At 55.5% G+C, this 19,292-nt stretch overlaps 2 protein-coding genes across 2 annotated transcripts in view; one reads left to right on the top strand and one right to left on the bottom strand.

The window, feature by feature from the left end:
* Positions 1–9,020: 9,020 nt before the first annotated feature.
* On the top strand, positions 9,021–9,563 carry CTXN1 (cortexin 1). Its single transcript, XM_010203966.2, has one exon. It carries the CDS (start codon positions 9,074–9,076, stop codon positions 9,326–9,328), a length of 255 nt encoding a protein of 84 aa, XP_010202268.1. The 5' UTR covers positions 9,021–9,073; the 3' UTR covers positions 9,329–9,563.
* A 4,448-nt stretch (positions 9,564–14,011) lies between these two features.
* LOC104559128 (fibrillin-2-like) overlaps positions 14,012–19,292 on the bottom strand; it is an 88,004-nt gene continuing 82,723 nt past the window's right edge. The window contains exons 58-64 of the mRNA XM_062014843.1: positions 18,338–18,460; positions 17,520–17,636; positions 17,173–17,301; positions 16,470–16,589; positions 15,770–16,001; positions 15,100–15,268; positions 14,012–14,380 (exon numbers count right to left, since the gene is read on the bottom strand). Of these exons, the coding sequence (XP_061870827.1) occupies positions 14,012–14,380; positions 15,100–15,268; positions 15,770–16,001; positions 16,470–16,589; positions 17,173–17,301; positions 17,520–17,636; positions 18,338–18,460 (1,259 nt within the window). The remainder of the gene's footprint in view (positions 14,381–15,099; positions 15,269–15,769; positions 16,002–16,469; positions 16,590–17,172; positions 17,302–17,519; positions 17,637–18,337; positions 18,461–19,292) is intronic.

Here is a 19,292-nt window from a genome sequence, read left to right on the forward strand (position 1 = left end):
AGGGGCTATTTCTGAATGCCACTTGTCTCCCATCTGCCTCAGGGAACTCATGTCCCAAGTTTCCCTGAGGCTCATCCAGCCTGTTTTTAACCACAAGAGGCAAAAGCTTCAGCAGAAGGATATTCTCCAGCTCTGGAACCCTTCCAAGAAGTGAGGGCAGAGCAGGAGGCTCCCCACATAGTGATTCCTCCAGGTACTTCTGACAGAGGCTGGAGAGGGGAGGAATTGCCAGACAAAAGTATCAGAGCACTTGGAGTCAGGCTCAGAGCACAGCCATGGCTTCTCTCTGTCTGCTGAGGCACCAAGGGTGCAGCCCTGGGAAGGATCTATGGATGCAAGACCAGAGGGAAAGAGAGGACTCTGTGCTGGGGTGGGGAGAGATGTGCAGATGGCATGAAGTGGGGACCCAGGGGGGCAGGGGAAGCCCTGCTTGGTGAGTCACAGTCCACACATGGACCCTGAGTGCTCCAGTGTTGCTCTTCTCTTTGTGGGGCTTTTCCCATCTCCTCTGGCATTAGGAAGAGGAGCTCCCAGGACAATGTTTTTCTTAGGTGTAGACCCAGGGATGTGATCCAGGCTTCCCAGAATGACGGGGGTTGGAAGGGACCTCAAGAGCTCCACAAGTGATAGAGAACTGCTGGAGAGAGGCCAGTGCAGGGCCAGCAAGATGCTGAGGGGATGGGACATGTGTGTGAGGAGGAAAGGCTGAGACCTGGGGCTGCTCAGCTGGAAAGAGAAACCTGAGCTCAGGGGAGCTCAGCAGTGCTGCTCAGTCCCTGCAGGGTGGGTGTCAGGAGGATGGGGCCAGTGTGTGGTGGCCAGGGACAGGACAAGGGATACCAGGCACAGGCTGGCACACAGGCAGTGCCCCTGGCACAGGAGGAGCAAGTCCTTTGGTGCTGAGCTGAGGGAGCCCTGGCCCAGGCTGCCCAGGGAGGGTGTGGAGGCTCCTTCTCAGGAGGTTTCCAACCCCACCTGGACACGTTCCTGTGCCCCTGAGCCAGGGGAAGCTGCTGGAGCAGGGGCTGGGGCTGGAGCAGCTCTGCAGGGCCCTTCCAGCCCCAGCATCCAGGGATTCTGTGGTTCCTGCTCAGTGCAAAGAGACCTGTCAGTGTCAGAGCTGCAGCCTGCTCTGCTGGAGACAATCCCAGCAAGGGAAATCCTGTCCAACCCATGGCTCAGCTCACAGAGAGCCCTGCCTGAAGTCATTGTGTTTACACAAACAACCATCATCAGTGTAATGGAGATCAAATCAGCAGGAGCTCATTGAGATGCAGCCACAGTCTCCAGCATGGAGCTGAGCTGCTGGCACAGGCTGGCACAGGAGCTGGGGGATGGAGCTTGCCCTGGAGCAGGGGATGGTCCTTTCTGGGCTGGTGTGGGGTGCTGAGTCTCCACAGCAGCTCTGTGCATTGCACCCAGCCAGCTTCTGGGCTTGGGGAGACCCTGAGGACTCCTCAGATTAGGGAGCAAAGACTGGAGCTGGCTTCTTCACAGACAGTGTGTCAAGTGCCAGGGCACCTGGAGAGGGGATGGTTTGCACTCTCCTGTCACAGCCCAGCAGCCCTGGGGCAAAGAATGATGGGGAAAGACACAGTCACTCAGAGAGATGGGCAATGGGCACCTGAGCCAGCAGGAAACCCAGAGAGATGTGGGTCTGTAAAACAAGCAACATCTGGAAATGATGTTGTGTCATCATCTCAGGGAGCTCAGACATCTCATCCTGACCAGGAGCTGGGATGCTGAGCTCCTGGCAGGGTTATTTGGCTAATCATAGTGTACCAGACAGATGAAAATCCTCTCTGAGGGGCTGAAGAGAAGGTTGGACAGACTGGGACAGACTGGGATATACTGGTCTGAGTTGGGAGTGGGGTGGGCTGGCACAGAGGATGCTCTGCCAGGGGGTACCCAGCATGAGGGATGCTCTGAGGCTGCTCCACAGCTGCACAAACAGAGCAGCAAAGGCTCCTCTGACTTATCTGTGAGGGGATGTGAAGGAAGCCTTGAGGAACTGTCTGTTCACACTCTCCCAGTCCTGCCACAAGCCAGATACCTACCAAAGCACCATGGATACTGCAGGGAGGCCACTGATGTGACCTCATCCCCTTTACCCCAGGCAGGGAGTGTTCCCTGCACTCCTTCAGTGGGAGGCTGCTCTCTGTAGGCACCTGTCAGGAACAACCACTTCAATTAGCAGCTGAGATGGAGAGTGCAGGGAGCTGGGGGGTTATTCCCAATGCATCACCCCCCTGCAGCAAGGGGACATGCTGCCCTGTGCTGAAGGGGCTGAGGAGGGGCACAGTTGTGCCTCTCTGGTACTTTGACACACAGAGTTGGCTGTTGGGAGCTGCTGGTGATTTTTGCACTGGGGAAATTGGTGAGGAGGGAGCAACACAAGGAGGGAGGGAGGGAGATGCTCCCAGCAGCTCTGTGCAACCTTGGCAGCTCAGACACATTTCTAAGTGCCTCCAGCAGGCAGCTCAAGTCTTTTCTGGCCCCTCCTGGGTACCTGGATGAGGAGGGATGAGGCCATTCCTCTCCAGAGCAGGTAGCAGTGGGTGTCTCCTCTGGTTTCCCTCCCATGAAGTCTCCCCCTTCTATCTGCCTCTGTCTCCTTGGGGCTCCAGGATCTGAGTTGTCTGTTCTCTCTTTCTTGGGGATTTGCATCAATCAGCAGGTGCCATGAGCCATATGTGGCCAGAGCAGTGATGGCTTAGGGGAGAAACTGTGCTCAAAGGGGCACCTTCCCTGGGAGGTGTCAGCCAGCCAGGCTGTGCCAAGAGCTCAGGACTTATGGTGGTGTGACCAAGTAGATTCATTTTCCCCCTTGCTGACCTCCTCCTGGCAGGGGCCTGGACCCTGATATTGCTGCATCTTTGAGCTTTGGGGATGTCTCTTGAAGCTGGGTGTGGATAATAACCCTGTGGCTGATCTATCCTGGACATGGTGACCAACCTTTGGGTGACAGTTCATCCTCCAAATGGCATCTCCTCAGTCCAGCCTCCAAAGCTCCTGTTGTCTTTCTCCAGAGCACAAAAGGCATCTTTTGAGTTTGCTGCCAGGGATGTGGCTCCCAGAGGTGGGGAGGGCAGGTGGGAGGCAGCAGCAGGCAGAGCTGGTGACACATGCTCATCCCCGGGCAGCTTGTGCAGCTTTGGGTGCCTGGTTCCTCTCCAAGGCACACAGTCAGGTTCCTGCAGAGATCCCAGAGCCTGGCCACGTTTCCCTGTGAGCTGAGTGTGAGTCCATGCAAGCCTGGCAGCTCTCTGCATCCCAGAAAGCTGGATCACTGCTTGAGCCCAGGGTGGGAAGCTGCAGCCAGGGCTGCAGGGTGACTTTTGCAGTCCCTTGAACATCTTCATGGCCAACTGTGCCCACAGCATCTCTCTGATGCACCATCCCTCATCCTGGCTGTGCCTGGCAGGAGTGTGCCTGGCCCACAGGGATGCTGTGCTGCCTCTGGAGCATCTCAGGCTGCCAGGACTGGGGCTGTGGGGTGGGACAGACATGGGCAGGCTGCACACAGCCTGTGTTGGGAGGGCAGCAATGCAGACACGTCACCCTGGGGATCAGAGGGGCTTCTGTTGGGGGCAAACACAGAGCCAGGAGCTACAGGCAGGGGATGGGCAGGTTCAGCCCCTAGCCCAGCTCTCTCCCACGGTCTGGCTCTCCCAGGCAGGCAGCTCAGGAAACTTCTCTCAGTCTCCAATTGCTGTGCTCCACCTTTTATTCTAATTGCTTCTGCATCGCCATAGGAACCCGCTTCCAGCCTGAGTGAGGAGCAGCTGCCTTCCCTGGGAGCTCTCCAGGAGAGACACACAGGCTGCTCCTTCCCTGGGAGCTCTCCAGGAGAGACACACAGGCTGCTCCTTCCCTGGGAGCTCCCCAGGACAGACACAGGCTGCTCCTTCCCTCGAGATGGCCAGTGATGGAGCCAGGAGCCCCAGGCAGGCAGGTACCGTCGTGCCCCGGCGCCTCTGGGGTGCTCAGGCTGTGGGGAGCAGAGCCAGGGAGTCTAAAGGGATGTGGGGTGGGGAGTTTCCTCTGTGTTCAGCTACCAGGGAGCCCCCCCAGCCCTCCTCACTCAGGAGATGGGTCTGGCTCTGTGTGCCTGGTGCTGGGGGCCAGTGTGTGCTCTGGTGGTGGTTGTCAAGTCAGGATGGAGAAGGCAGAGGCTGAGCTTTGGGTGGGAACAGCCTTTCCTGGGGGATTATTGGCTTGTTTGGCTTGATTTGGCAGAGCTGGGATTGCCATGTGTGCTGGGATGGCTGTGGACAGGAGGCATGTGAAGGGTGTGCTGCAGAGCCCTGCACTTGGCCAGGTTTCTTGTGCCCCTCAGGGATGACAGGGGCTGGGATTCAGGGGCAAACATCTCTGCTTAGCTGGAGCTGGGCTGAAGTGTTGCCCCCTTCACCTGCAGAAGAGTGGCTGGGACATCCCTCACACTCAGCCTCATGCTCCTGCCCTGGCCTGATGCACTTGGTCCTTTTCTTTGTGTCTGTGCTCTGCTCATCTCTCCTGGCTGGAATCCTGCCTGGCAGAGCTGCCTTGCTGGGGCAGCCCCTCCCCAGCCCCTGCATGGTTTGGGAGAAGTGCTGGTGGACAAGATGATCTTCTTTAGGCTCATTTAGCAGAAAACTGGCCAAGCTCAGACATCAGGGTTTGGGGTACAGATGTTCTGGGCTGAGCTGGAATCATTCCTTGTGCTGGGAGGTGCATGAAGAGAGATGAGAGCATGCTTTGGGGTATGAGGGGATGGATGTCTGTCTACATTAGACCAGTTGAGAGGTCTTGCTGAGACTTGAGCATCCTTGCAGCTGGTCCAGACCCATGGCAGGATGTCCCCTGCACCTTACATGTCTTTATCTGTCCACATGCTGAGATCCAGAGAGCTTACAGGTGATAGAGGGAGGCTGAGAGGGTTCCTGAAGGAGCCCCCAGGATCCTGCTGTGGGTAACAGGGAGCCCAGATGCAGGCTGTGGTATCTTGGTAGAGACACTGCTTGTCTGGTGTTTGCCTGTACAGCCAGGCTGGGATGGACCCTGCTGGTGGTTCAGAAGGCAGAGGTGGAGTGGGAGGTCTCAGCATCCCTCCTGGGGCACAAGATGGTCTGTGTAATGATTGTACCCACCTTGGTGGGGGCAGGAAGGTCTCTCCTTGTCAGGGCTGTTCAGTGGAGGGTGCTGAGCTGAAGGCTCCAGTGCCTCCCTGCAGCAGTGAGAGGGGAGTTGGGGAGGAGAAGCTGCACACTGTGCTCTCTGCCAGCAGCCTGGGATCCTGACATAGGGAGCAATATTCCTGCTGGGCCTGGCCATCTGCTGAGGAAGGACAGAGGAGATGGCCCCAACCTGAGCACCCAGCAGCTGGTGGCAAAGCCAGGAGCAGATTTCCAGGGGCAGCACAGCAATTTGGCTTTGGGAAGCATAGGAAGGGCAGACAGGACTGAATCTATCTGGCCCAGGGTGCATCCTGGAGAACACAGCCCTGGGTTTGCATCCCCTTCCAGTCCAGCTTCCCCCAGGCAGAGCCTCAGGTTGTGCCCACACAGGCAGCCCATAGAGCAACCTGTGGGATTCCTTCCAGTGACCCAGCAGCATCCACTGCAACAGGCAATGGCAACCCTGCAAAGGACCCAGCTCCTGAGCTCTGTGCAGCAGTGCCAAGGGTGCTCTTCCCAGAAAGGCACTGCCCTGCCTCTGGGACCCAACCAGCCTCTTACAGACAGACCCTTCTTCTTTCCAGGCAGCACCACAACCCTGCTGCACTCCCCAGTAAAGCCTTTCCCCATCTCTAGGGAGCTGAGGTGCTAGAAATCCTCCTGCTTAGGCAGAAACTTGTCTGCCTGCAGCCCTGGTGAGGGTGTTTGCTTTCCCAGCTCCCCAGCAACCACATTTGCTCTCTGACTGCAACAGGCAGATGTGCAGCAACACCATGAATATCAACCAAAGGGAGACAGGTCCTCTGAGACCCCATCTCAGCTCCCCCAGAGCAGCAAACGTGCCCTCAGCCCTTACCAGAGCCTTGTGTTAGTGCTCACACCACCCTGCTCCCCTGCCCAGCTCCTTTTAGCCACAGAAGCCTCTTTGTTAGCCATTCCCAGCACCTCAGCTGCCTCTGTCTTTTGGGTGGGTTGGTTTTCTTCCCCTCCTGGATGTCTCCAACAGCTTTGCATGGGGAGCAGCAGCAGGGCTGTGCTGTGTCAAAGCAGGGGGAGTTTTTAGCACTGTTAGAATGAATTTGCTCTGTGTGCAGTCATTTTGGTTTGGTCCCTACTCAAGCTTCATTGCAATGGAAGCATCTGAGCCCTTTCCTTGCTCCCCTCCACCAGAACCAGCCCCTCTTTCTCCTTTCAAGCCATCAGTCTCATTTCTCAGCGTTATATAATTGCAACACAAGGGTCTATTTTTGGCTACCAAAGTCCTAGGGTGGGCACATCTCAGAGTGTGTAAACTCAGTAATTCCTTCAGCTGTGGAGCTGCATCCATGGCACAGTGCAATGAAAGCCCTGTCCTCTGTGCCTGTGTCCTGACACCTTCCACTTCCACCCTTTGAGCAGATCAAGCCTTTCCCCCCCTCTGGTGCAATTCTCCTTTATCTTGCAAACCCTCTTGCTCCTTACCCTGTTGAATTGCTGCTGATAAAGAGCACAGAAGGTGACTTTCCACCTCCCAGCACCCTGACACAGCTTCCTCCATGAAATCTGCCTCATCCCTTGCACCCAGCTCTATGCACAGAGAGAGAAGCTTTGCCAAGGCTTTGCCAAGGCTGCCAGCCTCAATCTTGTCTTTGGTGGTGGGAGTAAACTGCCTGGAGGAGGAGCAGATGATTTTCTGAGCCAGGTTACTCCACTGGGAATTGGAAGTCAGCAATACTGGAAATGTTGGGCTCCAGCAATTGCTTTTTCTGCTTGGCACAGCTGACTTTCTCCAGTTGCTTTCCTTAATTAGGCTCTGATGTTGCTTTGGCCACTTTTTAGAATCACAGAAGGGTTTGGGGGTGGAAGGAAACTTTAGAGCTCGTCTTCTCCAACCCTCTGCAGTGAGCAGGGACATCTTCAGCTCAGAGCCCCATCCAACCTGACCTGGAATGTTTCCAGAGGTAAGGCATTGGCCACTTCTCTGGGCAACCTTTGCCAGTGTCCTCACCACCCCCAGCTCAACAAACCCCTTCCTTATCTAGGTGAACCTGATCTAGGTGAACCTGACCTAGGTGAACCTGACCTAGGTGACCCTGCTTCTGCAGGGGGGTTGGACTGGATGGTCTCTAAAGGTCCCTTCCAACCCCCACCATTCTGAGTCTAATCTGGCTCTCCTCTCTTTCAGTTTGAAGCCTTTACCACTGTCCCCATCTTTCTTATCAGAAAGAAAGTCTTCCCAGAGCCTTCTCTTCTCCAGGCTCTTGTGTTTTCTCATCCACTACATCTCTAAGTCTTGATTCCTGGTCCAAAACCTACAAGGACTCCATAGGTGGGATAAGCTGGAGTGAGCAGCTCTGGCTGGGTGTAGTCCAGAGCACAGGCTGAGTCATATTGGTGCTGTGCAACCTCATCCCTGCTGAGAGCCCATAAACCCCCTTCACTGCCCACTCAGAGCCTCAGTCTGGAGGTGTGTGCAGTGGGCAGGGTGAGCCCTCAGTACCAGATGGCATCAAGAAACACAGCTCCCTGCTTCTTTTAAAAGCAACAGCTCATCAGATAGTTGCCATTCCCAAATTAACATCGAATTTGTGTCTCATCCCCAGGAAAAAAAGCTCTCACCAGAGCTGAATTGTTGACAAGGATCCTCTCCCTTTGTGAGCTCTATTAAGCAATTTCCTTGCTCATGGATTCTTTTTAGTTACTAAGGGAACATGAATCTTAATAAAACTCAATCAGATGGTCCTTAAATAACAGCTGCCTTGGTGGCACTGTTTGATCAGGGGGTTTGGGCTCAGCATTCCTGGGGAAAAAAGAAGATGGGGTTGTTCACACACAGTCATGGAAAAGCAACACATCCCTAATGAGGGGGGGGATCCTTCATCCTGGGTACTGGAGGATGGGAGCCCAAAGGAGACCACTGAGCACAAAAGTCTTGGCTGAATGTGCCTGTTCCTTCCAGTGCTTTTGATGTGCACACACACAGTTTGTGCTTGGGTCACTTATGGCACAGCAGGGCCTATCCTGAGCATCTCTGTCCCCAAGAGCTACAAAGGAGCCTGTTTTTCCTTAACCCAGGTGTGTGTGTGGGCAGTGTGGATGAATCTCCCCTGAGCACACAGCTGGGTGGAGAAGGGTCTTTTTAACCTGGTGACTCTGGTCTGTTGAACCTCTTTTGCTCTCTTTTTTGTTTCCTCCTGCTTTGCATCCCCAGCCCAAGAAAGCTGGACCCTGGAGACCTTTCCTCAGTGATGTGGCTGTTTGGATGCAGCTTCTCCTCCTGCTGCAGTAGCAATGCTGCTGGCCCCATGCAGCTGCAGTGAGGTAGGTGCTTTCCTTCTCCATCAGGACTCAGCCCTTTCCAGACCTGCTGCAAGACCAAAGGCACAGAATCACACAATCTTAAGGGTTGGGAGGGACCTGGAAAGCTCATCCAGTGCAGCCACTGCCAGAGCAGCACCACCCAGAGCAGGGCACATGGGGACTCATCCAGATGGGCTGGGATGTCTGCAGAGAAGGAGCCTCCACAGCCCATCTGGGCAGCCCCTGCCAGTGCTCCCTCACCTCAGCAGGGAAGGAATTCTTCCTTGTGTTGCTTTGGAACCTCTTCTGTTCCAGCTTGTTGCTCCTTGTCCTGTCACTGGCCATCCCTGAGCACAGCCTGGCTCCAGCCTCCTCACACCCACCCTTGATGTAATGACATGAATGAGATGCACTTGTGAACCCTCCCCCTGATTATTCAGCTGACTTGCTGTAGCCTGTAGCCAATCCCTCCCTCCCTCACCACCTCTCTTTTCCCCCTCCAGGAGCTCTTGGCCTGCCCAGGAGTGAATGCCAAGCTCGGTGTGGCTGTGCCTATGGCGTGAGCTGTGCTCTGGGTGCATTGGGCACAGCGGGAGGCTGAAGCTGCCGCCACCAACCTCCCCTCTGCCTCTGCCATGAATGATGCTTCCACCATGGATTATGAACTACTCTCCCCTTCCTTGGTTGAGCACCCAGCTGGCACTGCAGGGATGGATGCTGAGCAGAAAACAGTCTTTGCCTTTGTCATCTTCCTCCTGGTCTTCTTGGTGATGCTGATGGTTCGCTGCTTCCGCATCCTGCTGGACCCCTACAGCCGCATGCCAGCCTCCTCCTGGACTGACCACAAGGAAGGCTTGGAGAGGGGCCAGTTTGACTATGCCTTGGTGTAAAGAGCAGGGATGGGCTGCTCCTGGCTGCTCCTTGTGCCTCCCACCCCAGCTGGCCCCAGCCCCATCCTCCCCTTTCCTCTGTGCTGTTGCCCCTGGCCAGCAGCGATGCTCTGGGCAGGGAGCTCAATCCCAGCTCTTGTCCTGGGTGGGTTCTTTTTTTTTCTAGGGGTTTCTGTCTTTTTCTAAGCACTTTGCAGTTCTCTTGGCAGCCTGTGGGACTCTTGGAGGGATGTGTTTGGAGGGCTGGGCTGGCTCTGCGTGGTCTCTGCTGCCCAGCCGCTGCAGCCCAGGGCAGGAGGTGATGGGGCAGGGCATGGCAGGACCTGCCCTCAGCCCATGGGGCTCCTGGTCTGGCTGCTTCTGCTTGGTGCCAGGCCAGAGCTTTCACCCCCCACCTCCTCCTGCCCCCCATGGCTGTGTCCTCTGGAGAGTGCTGCCTGTGGCTGTGTGTGTGTGTGTGTGTGTCTGTAGCTGAGCTGTGTCTGTCAGGGGGTTTATAGGCACCAGCCCCAAGTGCTGGCTTTGTTCCTCTCTGTGTGGCAGCCCCAAGTGCCACCCTTGCCATGAGAGAGGGGGAGATGGAGACCTCCCCCCTCCACACCTCCATGTGCAGCCTCCTGTTTGGCATCCAGCCCTGCAGCCTGCTCTCTGCTTTACACCACAGTGACCTGTCCCTGCCCAGCTGCTGAGAAGGGGCTGAGCAAGGTGCAAGTCCTGCAGCTCCCTGCAGACCTGCTTGGGATCCCACCAGGGATCAAAAAAGTCCCACACAGCACTTGGGAGATGCTCCTCAGCCTCTCAGGGGTATCCCAGTCTCTGCTCAAGCAGGACCTGGGTGGTTTCCCCGTGGCCAGGGAGTTGCTGGGGGTGGCAGGTCCTTCCCTGGCCATCCTGCATCTGGGTCATCATGGGCTGTGTAAGTAGGTGAGAGGGGGAACCCCCCCCCAATGGCTGTTCTTCTGCCCCTCTGTGGGAACCATGCCTGGTGAGTAGGGGTGCTGCAGCTAGCCCCAGGGCTAGCAGAAGCCATGGTGGGTTATGGCTGTGGGGCCACTAAGAAGCTTTGTACTAAGGAATTTGGGCCCATGGTGGGGGAAAAAAACTTCTTCCCCCAACCATGGAAATAAAGCTGCACTGTGCTAACCCCACACAGCTCTTCTTCTGCTCTTTGGTGCAGCCCAGGAAGCTTTTCAAGGGCTCTCAGCTGCTCCCCAAGCAGGGCTGGGCTATTCCATCTCTCCCTGAGCCAAGCCCCACATCTCCCAGGGCAAGCTGGAGCATCTCCATAGGGATGGGTACCATGGGGGGCAGGAGCATCACCACCACCACATTGTGCCCCTGAATCTGTTTGGGGAGGGATCAGTTTCCAGCTGTTTGAGCTCAATGGGAGGACGTTTTTGTCCAGGTTTCATCGTGTGATTGACCCCCCACTCCCTGCCCCCAGCTCCCAGCATTGCTCCTCCTCTCCCATCACCTGGCAAGGCCAAGCTGTTGAGCTCCCTTCTGGTTGCTGGCAGGGATGCTGTGTCCCTGTCTGCCCTCTTGTGGCACATGGTTCTGCAGCCAGAGCCCAGGGAGAGTTTGCTAAAACCGAGAATCTCAGCCTGGACTCAAGGGCTGAGCTGAACTCAGCTGGAACCTGGCCCCTGGGTACAGGGCACAGTGTCTGGGCTGTGTCCCTGCACACCCTGCACAGCCCAGCATCACAGAGCTCTGGTGTCACCACCAGCCAGCAGCCAGAGGTGTGCTGCTGCTCAAAGGTGGGTGACACAGGAACTGAGGGTGATGACAGCATGGGCAGAGTCTTCCTTGGCCACAGCACCAGGGCAGGATGGGTGCTAGCAGTAGCTTTGCCTCTGCTCTCCTGTACCTGCCCTCCACAGAACCCCTGAATGGAGGGGGTGGGAAGGGCCCTGCAGAGCTGCTCAAGCAGGTTCCCCTGGCTCAGGGGGCACAGGTGGGGTTGGAAACCTCCTGAGAAGGAGCCTCCACACCCTCCCTGGGCAGCCTGGGCCAGGGCTCCCTCACCTCAGCACCAAAGGACTTGCTCCTTGTGTCTAAGTGGGACTTTTCCTGTTCCAGCCTGTGCCCATCACCCCTTGTCCTGTCACTGGCCACCACAGGCAAAGGTGTTGCCTCCCCTCATCATCCTCCTGCTGCAGCTGGGTCAGGCTGTGAGTGAAACAACATCCCTGAGGAGCACAGAGAAGAAACCACCCCAGGCTCCCTCGCTGCTGGGGGCAGGACAGGACCTGCCCCACTCCCACCCAGCCTCCCTTGTCTCCCCAGCAGATGTGCAGCAGGGTGATGCTGCCCAGAGCAGGAGAAACACACACAGCCACTTAACCCAAAATAATTTTATTGTTGCTGTTGCTCCTTGATACAAAAACCAAAAGGGACCTTCCCCAAGAGCCACCTCTGTGTGTGCAGGCCAGGGGACACAGGAGTTGGCTTTCAACACTTCCCCTCACCCTTAAGGTAAAAATCCAACCAGCAAGAAATGGCAATACCCAAAAAAACCCCTCCCCACACCACCCCAAACCAACAAACACCACAGAGAGAGGGATGAAGGAAACCTTGAGCTTGTTCATCTGAGCCTCTTGGCTCCACACACACACACACACACACACACACACACACAAACCCAGCTCTGCTCAGGGCTTGCAGCAGATTCCTTGAGCTCATTTAGTTTAAAGGTTTTGCTGTTGGTTCTTTACCATTAAAAAAAAGCACCTGTTGGAAAAACAAAACTAACATTCCCCCCCCTAAAAAAAAACCACCACCAACCCCCCAAATCCAGACAATAATTAAAACCCAGCCCCACATGAGGCCACCCATCCTGCCACAAGCTCTGAGACTCTTGCACAATCCAGAGGCTGGAGCTGGATTTCTGCACAAGAGCTTTCAAGTTTCCCCTTAGCTCCCCAATACAGTACACAAACACAGAGCAGGAGAGAGCAAACCAACCCCAAATCACCCTCCCCCAGCACCAAAACCAATCCCAACCCCCCTCCCCCCCAAAAAAAAAGCTACAGGAATATGCACTCCTCACAAGAAGCAACCAGAACTTTGGTGGTTATACATAAATATGACAGGGTGGATGGATACAGTGCACTGACATGGACCATTCAATACCAGCACCAGCTTCTGAAGGCCAAACAAAGCACCTTAGGTCTGTGGGTAAGGTAGTCTTGTGTGGCACCAGAGTGAAGTAGCACCTTTTCTTTCCCCTGATGATGCACAGGGTTGATGCAGAAGGGAAGGCAGGATCATGCTCAGCTAGGAAATGGTGTGTTTGCAGAGAGCAGCTGTGTGAAGAACACTCTGGAAGGAGGAAGAAAAGCTCACCTGGACAGAAGGGTCTGGACAGGCTACTTGAGGCAGCAGGGAGCCCTCAACTCAATTCATTCATGTCTTTCCAGACTCTTCTCAGCACATTTCATCTGTCTGCATTAACCAGAGGCTGCCCATCTCATCACCCTGCATTGCCCAAGGTGTGTGTGCTGTGAGTGCAGCCCCCTCTCAGCCCTGCTCCTGCCTGGAGTCACACAGATGGGGCCCATTGGCACCATGAAGCTCTGGCTGGCCCTGCCTGTTCCAGGCTGCACACACCTCCCCCCATCCCCATCTTGCTCCTGCTGGTGGGAAATTGCTTTTTCACAGGGTTTTGCAAATGCTCCCATGGGTGATGGCCAGGAAATGTCTCCCTGCAGCAAAGCCACACACACACACACAAACACACACCCCCCCCCTGCCAAGCCCTGCTGCTCCCCTCTGGCCTGGGAAGCATCCAAATGCACTCAAAGCAGCCTTATGACATTTACTTTGTCCAAGCACATTCAATAATGCAATTCTTTGCCTTTCCTCAGAGCTCCTCCTTCATTTATAGATACCTTAAGGCTTGGACTTGCTGGAGCTCTGGAAAAGCCCTTCCAATTCCCATCTTTGGAAGGCAGGCAGGTGCTCAGCAGGCTGTGGTGTGAGAACCTTTGGTTCCCACAGGAGCCTGGCTGCTCCCTGATGTGAGGTTAGCAACCTGAACTGCCCTTTCAACTCAGAGGTGACCTTTTCCATTTGACAGAGGAGCCCTGAAAAGACCAGAGGACGTGGAGAGGACAGGGATAGACAAAGCCCAGCCAGTGTAGGTAGGGGATGGTTTCTGTGGCACCATCAGGACAATGCAGAAGCAAAGGAGGAAGGAGAGCTGTTGGGAAATGCACTGATACCACACCAGACACGTGCCAGAGCTGCTTCCAAAGCTGCCCCCAGCCCACCCCTCACTTTTCCAGGGCTGTGGGGTGGTGTGAGGCCTGTGCCCATGAAGGACTGGAAGCTTCCCCATGGCACTGCCCTTTGCCAGCTCAGACAACCAGTATCTCAGTGAGAGGAGACAGGCAAGAGCTGAGCAGAGGGAGGGAGCCCCTGCTAACAAGGCAAAGCTTTTGAGCCCTTTGGCAGCGTGCCTTGGGTTGGGTTTTGACTCAAAACCACCTCAGAAAGCAAGAACATCCCTGGCTGGCCACGTGCTGAGCCCAGAGGGCCATTTGCCATGAGCTGTGCAGTGCAGGGGGGAGGGTGGCAGGGCTGGGGGTGCAGCGACAGGAGAGGCCGTTTGTTTCCAGCGGTGGATGGCGAGGCGAAGGACCTGGGCTGTCGGTTGGGTGGGTGGATCTCACAGATTCTTTAGTAGAGCTGGAGCTGGAGCTTCATCCTCAGTGCTTGGCCCAGCTCCCCTGCTAAGTAGTCGAGGTGGTTCTTGGCCTGTAGGTGCTGCAGTTCCCTCTTACGGGGCACGCTGACGATTTCCAGCAGGTAGGTGCCCGGCAGGATTTTCTTACGGCCGAGGTGCAGGAAGCTCAGCCCCTCCTTTTGATGGATTCTGAAGTAACCCTCTTCATTCCCTTGAGAGATGAGGTACCTCACACGGTTCTCCAAAGGCTCCACAGCTGGCAGGAGCTCCAGGATGTGTTCTTTGTGAGCCAGGTCTGAGAGGTTCAGCATCATGGACAGAGGAGCGTCCAGATCCATGCTGGCCAAGTTCACAGCGTGGTCCTTCAAAAGGAACCAGGCACGTTACTCACACTGACAGAAGCTCATGGCCAGGGGGAGAAGGGCTTCATTTAGAGGAGTTCTGCCCCACAGCCTAAAAGCAGCTCTCAGAAGTGGCTCTGACATCTCTGCTCCTTGCTTTCAAGTGTTTCTCAGCATCCTCTAACCCAACCAGTTCACTGCCCTCACCTTAAGGGGAACAACCAATGACTTCAGACATTTTCTTCCCATGAAAGGCCCATAGTGTCCTTCCAGTTCAGTCTGTCCTGCTCAGGCCTGTGACCTTCCTGGGGGCAGCCTTGGACAGAGGTGAGAACTTCCCTCCAAGGAATAACCTGTGTTTATAGTGACTAGTCCAGTCTGGAGTCAGACAGTAAGTGCTAACAGTCCTCTGTGGCTCTCTGGGAACTGCTACCCCATCAGCTCCCCTTGCCAGGAAACCTGTGGGCTTTACTTCTTGGTTTCATGTATCTCCAGACACTTATGGCCAAATTGTCCTGACCTCCTCTAATGTATTGGGAAAGACTTTCCATTCCTGCAGGGCTTCTGCACTCACTGGCATCCACAAACACCCAGCACAGGGTGAGCTGCTGCTTCTGTCTGGGCTGAGGCAAGCCCACAGGAATGGGCACACTGCATGGGATCCACTCCAGGCAGTTCTCCCCCAAGTGCCCCTGCTCTTGCCTGGCTCCATCCCACCCAGGATGCTGTGGATTCCTTACCTGGTGCTTCTCAGTGCCGTTGACGCTGCGTCGCTGCCGACCCCTCTTGGGGTAGCCATTTATCTTGCACTCATAGCAGGTATCAGGGGAGAGCAGGTTGTCTTCATCCTCTTCTTGGGGAGCAGGAAGGTAGGAACCTTTCCCAAAACCCAAGCCAGAAATACAGTGTCTGGTGGCAGAAGAGCACAGAGACCCAGCTCAGATTCATGCTTCAAGGAGGAAATGTTCCCATTGCCCTCACAGACTCTCCGTGTGGCACCAGAAAATAACATGAAGGGTCATGTCTGGGCAGAAGAAATGGCTTGGACAGAACAGCTCATAGCCAGGACATGCCTGAGAGACATCAGGCCACTTCTTGTTTAGATGTGGCCAGTGGGTTTAAAGTCTCTTCACTCTGGACTAAATGGGCCTAGAGAAGCAGCTACAGTGGCAGGGATGAGTGAAATGGGAGATGCACTTTAGCATGGAGATCTTGTGATGGGTGAGGAACACTCCAGCATGGAGAAGCTGAGGACTCATGTGGGAATGAGCCCTTACAGTCTCCTGGGACTCTCTTCCATCTTGGTGGGCAGAGAGCACAAGTGTGGCAACAGAACACACCTGGGGAGGGACAACCATGCACTTGGCAGCCTGCAATATCCAGGCACCTTCCTGCTGCCTGCTCCCTTACCCTTGTCCTGCTCTGAAGTAGCCTCCAGGACAGCCACAGAGATATCCCCCATCTGTGTTGGAGCAGCCATAGCTGCAGGGGCTGCCTCCTGCTGAGCATTCATCCACATCCTGGCACCCACCAAAGGCTTGGTCAAAGTCGAAGCCGGACGGGCAGACGCACTTGAAGCTCCCCAGAGTGTTGTAGCAGGAGGCAGAGCCACAGGCAGAGGGGCTGGAGCACTCGTTTTCATCTGCACCCAAAGACAACCCAGAGAGGCAGGAACTTAGTGCAAGGGAGCTCATGTGCTGCTGCTGCTCCCCAGCCTGCCTGGCCCAGGGAATCTGCCCGTGGTCGCTGCTGAGCTGGCAGCAGGCTCCCTTCTCCTGCCTCTGACACCTCAGCCCATGCAGGGCCCTGAAGGACTGCCTGGGCTTGTTTTATTAATCCTCCTGCAATGCAGGGAGCTGCTGGCATCAGGAGCTCTGGGAGCTCAGGGCTCTGCAGAGCAGTTTCCTGGTGCAGACAGAACCTGGGGCAGTGCAGGGCATGGCAGGGGCATCCTCTGTGCAGGCACAGCCTGTCTCTGGAGCAGGGCAGTGCTGAGTTTAGCAGTGTCAGACAGGGCTAGGGGTGGCTGGAGAGGAAACTCAGGGCTCAGCTGTCCCCTGTCCCCCATCCCCACAGCTCCAGGATGCCAGAGCCCCCGTTCCACACTCACCCACACACTGGTTCCACTGGTAGTGCTGCACGTAGCCCTGTGGGCAGCCGCAGCGGTAGCCCCCCAGCACGTTCTGGCAGCCGTGTTGGCACCGATGGTTCCCATCACACTCATCCACATCTGCAGCAACAGAACACAGAGCAGGGCTGAGGCAACTGCTCTCTTGTCTTGTGGGTAGCACTGGGTGCACAGGGACCATCTGCACATGGCCCATTGCCTGGCAGCCAGCAGCCCTGAGGGTGCTCATGTGGGTGGGTGGTTCTTCTGTCCAGTTATGGCTTTACAGCTTGGGATTGAGTAACAGCCTCAGCCCCAAGGCCCACTTGCAGCCCCTTGCAGCCCCTGCTTAGATGTTTTTTGATTTAAGGTCTGGCCTGGACCATTCCCAGACCTGCTTCAGGCTGCCTGTGCTGAACACAGGCTTTTCCTCAGCAAAGCACACAGTGGGGTTTGGCTCCCCATTGATGAGACCCAGACCACCCCTTTCCCAGCACTGAGACTTTCATCTGCTTGTGCAAGAGCCAGTGTTTGTCCAGGCAAGTCAGGCACTGAGCTCTACTTTGCACCAGAGATTTCTGTGTGGGTTTCTAGTGCCCCACAGTAAATAATTCCCCTTTCTTGGCTGCCTTAGAGGCTGTGACTGAACTAGGAACTCTTCCACATGGAACCTGTGTCTGTCACAGCCCCCCACACACAGACCCACCTTCACAGTTGACACCAGTGCTGTCCAGGGAGAATCCTTTCTGGCACTCACAGTTGTAGCTGCCTGGTGTGTTCAGACACTGTCCTTTGGCTCCACACAGAGAGGGCTGAGCTGTGCACTCGTTATTGTCTGCAAAACATCACTTGTAAGTCCACCCCCAGGGATGAGGTTGACACTTTTGCATCTTGTTGCTCAGCCCAGGCTGAGCAGCAGACAGATGACTCAGATGCACAAAAGCAGGGCAGAGCTCTAGAGCCAGAGCTGGGAGGTTGGAAAGATTCCCCTGGGCTTAGAGCTAACCCCTGGAGATCTTGCTGGTGCTGTACAGCAGAGCAGCCTCTACTCACCGATGCAGGATGAGTGGTGCTGAGTGAAGCCTGGGGGGCATTTGCAATTGAATCCTCCAATAATGTTGACACAGAGGAACTGGCAGTTGTGCTGCTTGGTGGAACATTCATCCAAGTCTAAAGCAACAAGCACAAGAACATGTGTCACCCTTTGTCTTCCTGAGCTGTCTCATCTTTGTGATCTGAGCCTGTGCATGTCCATACTGATACACCATGGTCCTGAGCAGACCAGGACCTGACAGGGACCAGCCTCAGGCACAACACACCTTCTGTGAGTCTGCCAGATTCTTACAGGAGAATAACAAGCCCAGGGAACCTCTCCTCACCTCAGCTGCTGATCACAGAGAGGCACATTTGGAAGATGCAGAGGTTTTTCTCTGCCTCTCCTGTAACCCAGAAGCCTCAGGCTCTCCCAGTTTCCTAAACCACCCTCCTGGCAGCCTGACAGAGCAGCACTGGGAGAGGTGGGCAAAGCCTCCAGCTGCCAGCACCCAGAGGAGCCTGACAGTGACTGACTTGGCAGCCCACTTGTAGGAGGTCCAAGCCCCACACAGGCAGCCCACACAGGTCCAAGGTCCCTGGAGCTCAGCACAACTTGGGATATGGGCAAGCAGCATTTTTTCTTCCTGATGGGACAGGTCTAGAGTGTCTGTGGAAGGATGAAACCCTAATGCATCAGCCCATGAGGGTCCAGCATGGCAACTTCTTCCATGTCAGGCCCTGTCCTGTGGCTGAACAGAAGGACCTGACTGCTCTTGCCACCCCTCGTGCAGCCAGAGGTGGGACAAAGTCTCTGCTGCCTTCTCCTGGGTAAATACCTTTGCAGATCTTCCCATCTTCTTGCAGAATGTACCCTCTGGGGCAGGAGCACTGGTAGCTGCCTTCTGTGTTCTTGCAGATGAAGTTACATGGCTTAGGGGACTGGTTACACTCATCCAGATCTAGAGAGACAAGACACATCAGCTTGTGGAACTGGGTCCCCATCACCCCTTGGACCATTCAGTCTACCAAGAGGCTCCTGAATACAACCTGATCCCAGGTTTCATGGCCTCACATAAACTAAGTGGCCACTGGATCCTGGCACTCTTTGGCCTGGATAAATGAATCTTTTCCACTCCCCAGGAAGCAGGTGAGAAAGACAAAGGCTCTGAGAGAGCAGCTCAGTTTGAGCCAGCACAACAAATCTAGGAGATCTCCTGCAGGAAAAGAGCTGGATCAGCTCCCTGCTCAGACATGGGATGTTGTGTGACCAGCTGGGTCCTTCCCAGACCTGTTCTAGATGAAGACATGGGTAGATGCTCCTCCTGAGTACTGGGAACATCAGGGATGGAGCCAGCCCTGTACTTCTGGAGCTTTGCCAGCTCTGCTCAGCAGGGAGTAGCAGCCATGGCTCTGACAAAGCCCAGACCTTTGAGACAGGCTGGAGGGCACAGAGCTGGAGCAAGGGCAAGGATGTTTAGTGAGGAATCCTGTCCTGGTGCTCAAGGTCATATCTGCTCTATTCACAGACACACAACTTGGTTTCTGGCAGCCAAGGACTCTTTGCCACTCCCTGTGCAGGACACACAGCTGCTGGTATAGCCCTGAGCACCATCTCAATGCTGGAAGGACTGCACATTCTCAGCTCCTTCAGTACTTCTCCAGATGTGGAGCAGGCAGCTGTGATTCCAGGTCAACATCTGGATTCACATTGTGCCTCTCAGGCTGGCTAGAAGCAGCTGCCCTGCCAACAAAAGGCTTGGCTGCTCATAGCCTTTCATCTCTGACCCACAT

This window comes from Colius striatus, chromosome 25, assembly GCF_028858725.1.
Source record: "Colius striatus isolate bColStr4 chromosome 25, bColStr4.1.hap1, whole genome shotgun sequence".
Classification (NCBI taxonomy): domain Eukaryota; kingdom Metazoa; phylum Chordata; class Aves; order Coliiformes; family Coliidae; genus Colius; species Colius striatus.

Excerpts from the sequence above, each read along its gene's own strand:
- CTXN1 (XM_010203966.2), top strand. The coding sequence starts at position 9,074 with ATGAATGATGCTTCCACCATGGATTATGAACTACTCTCCCCTTCCTTG.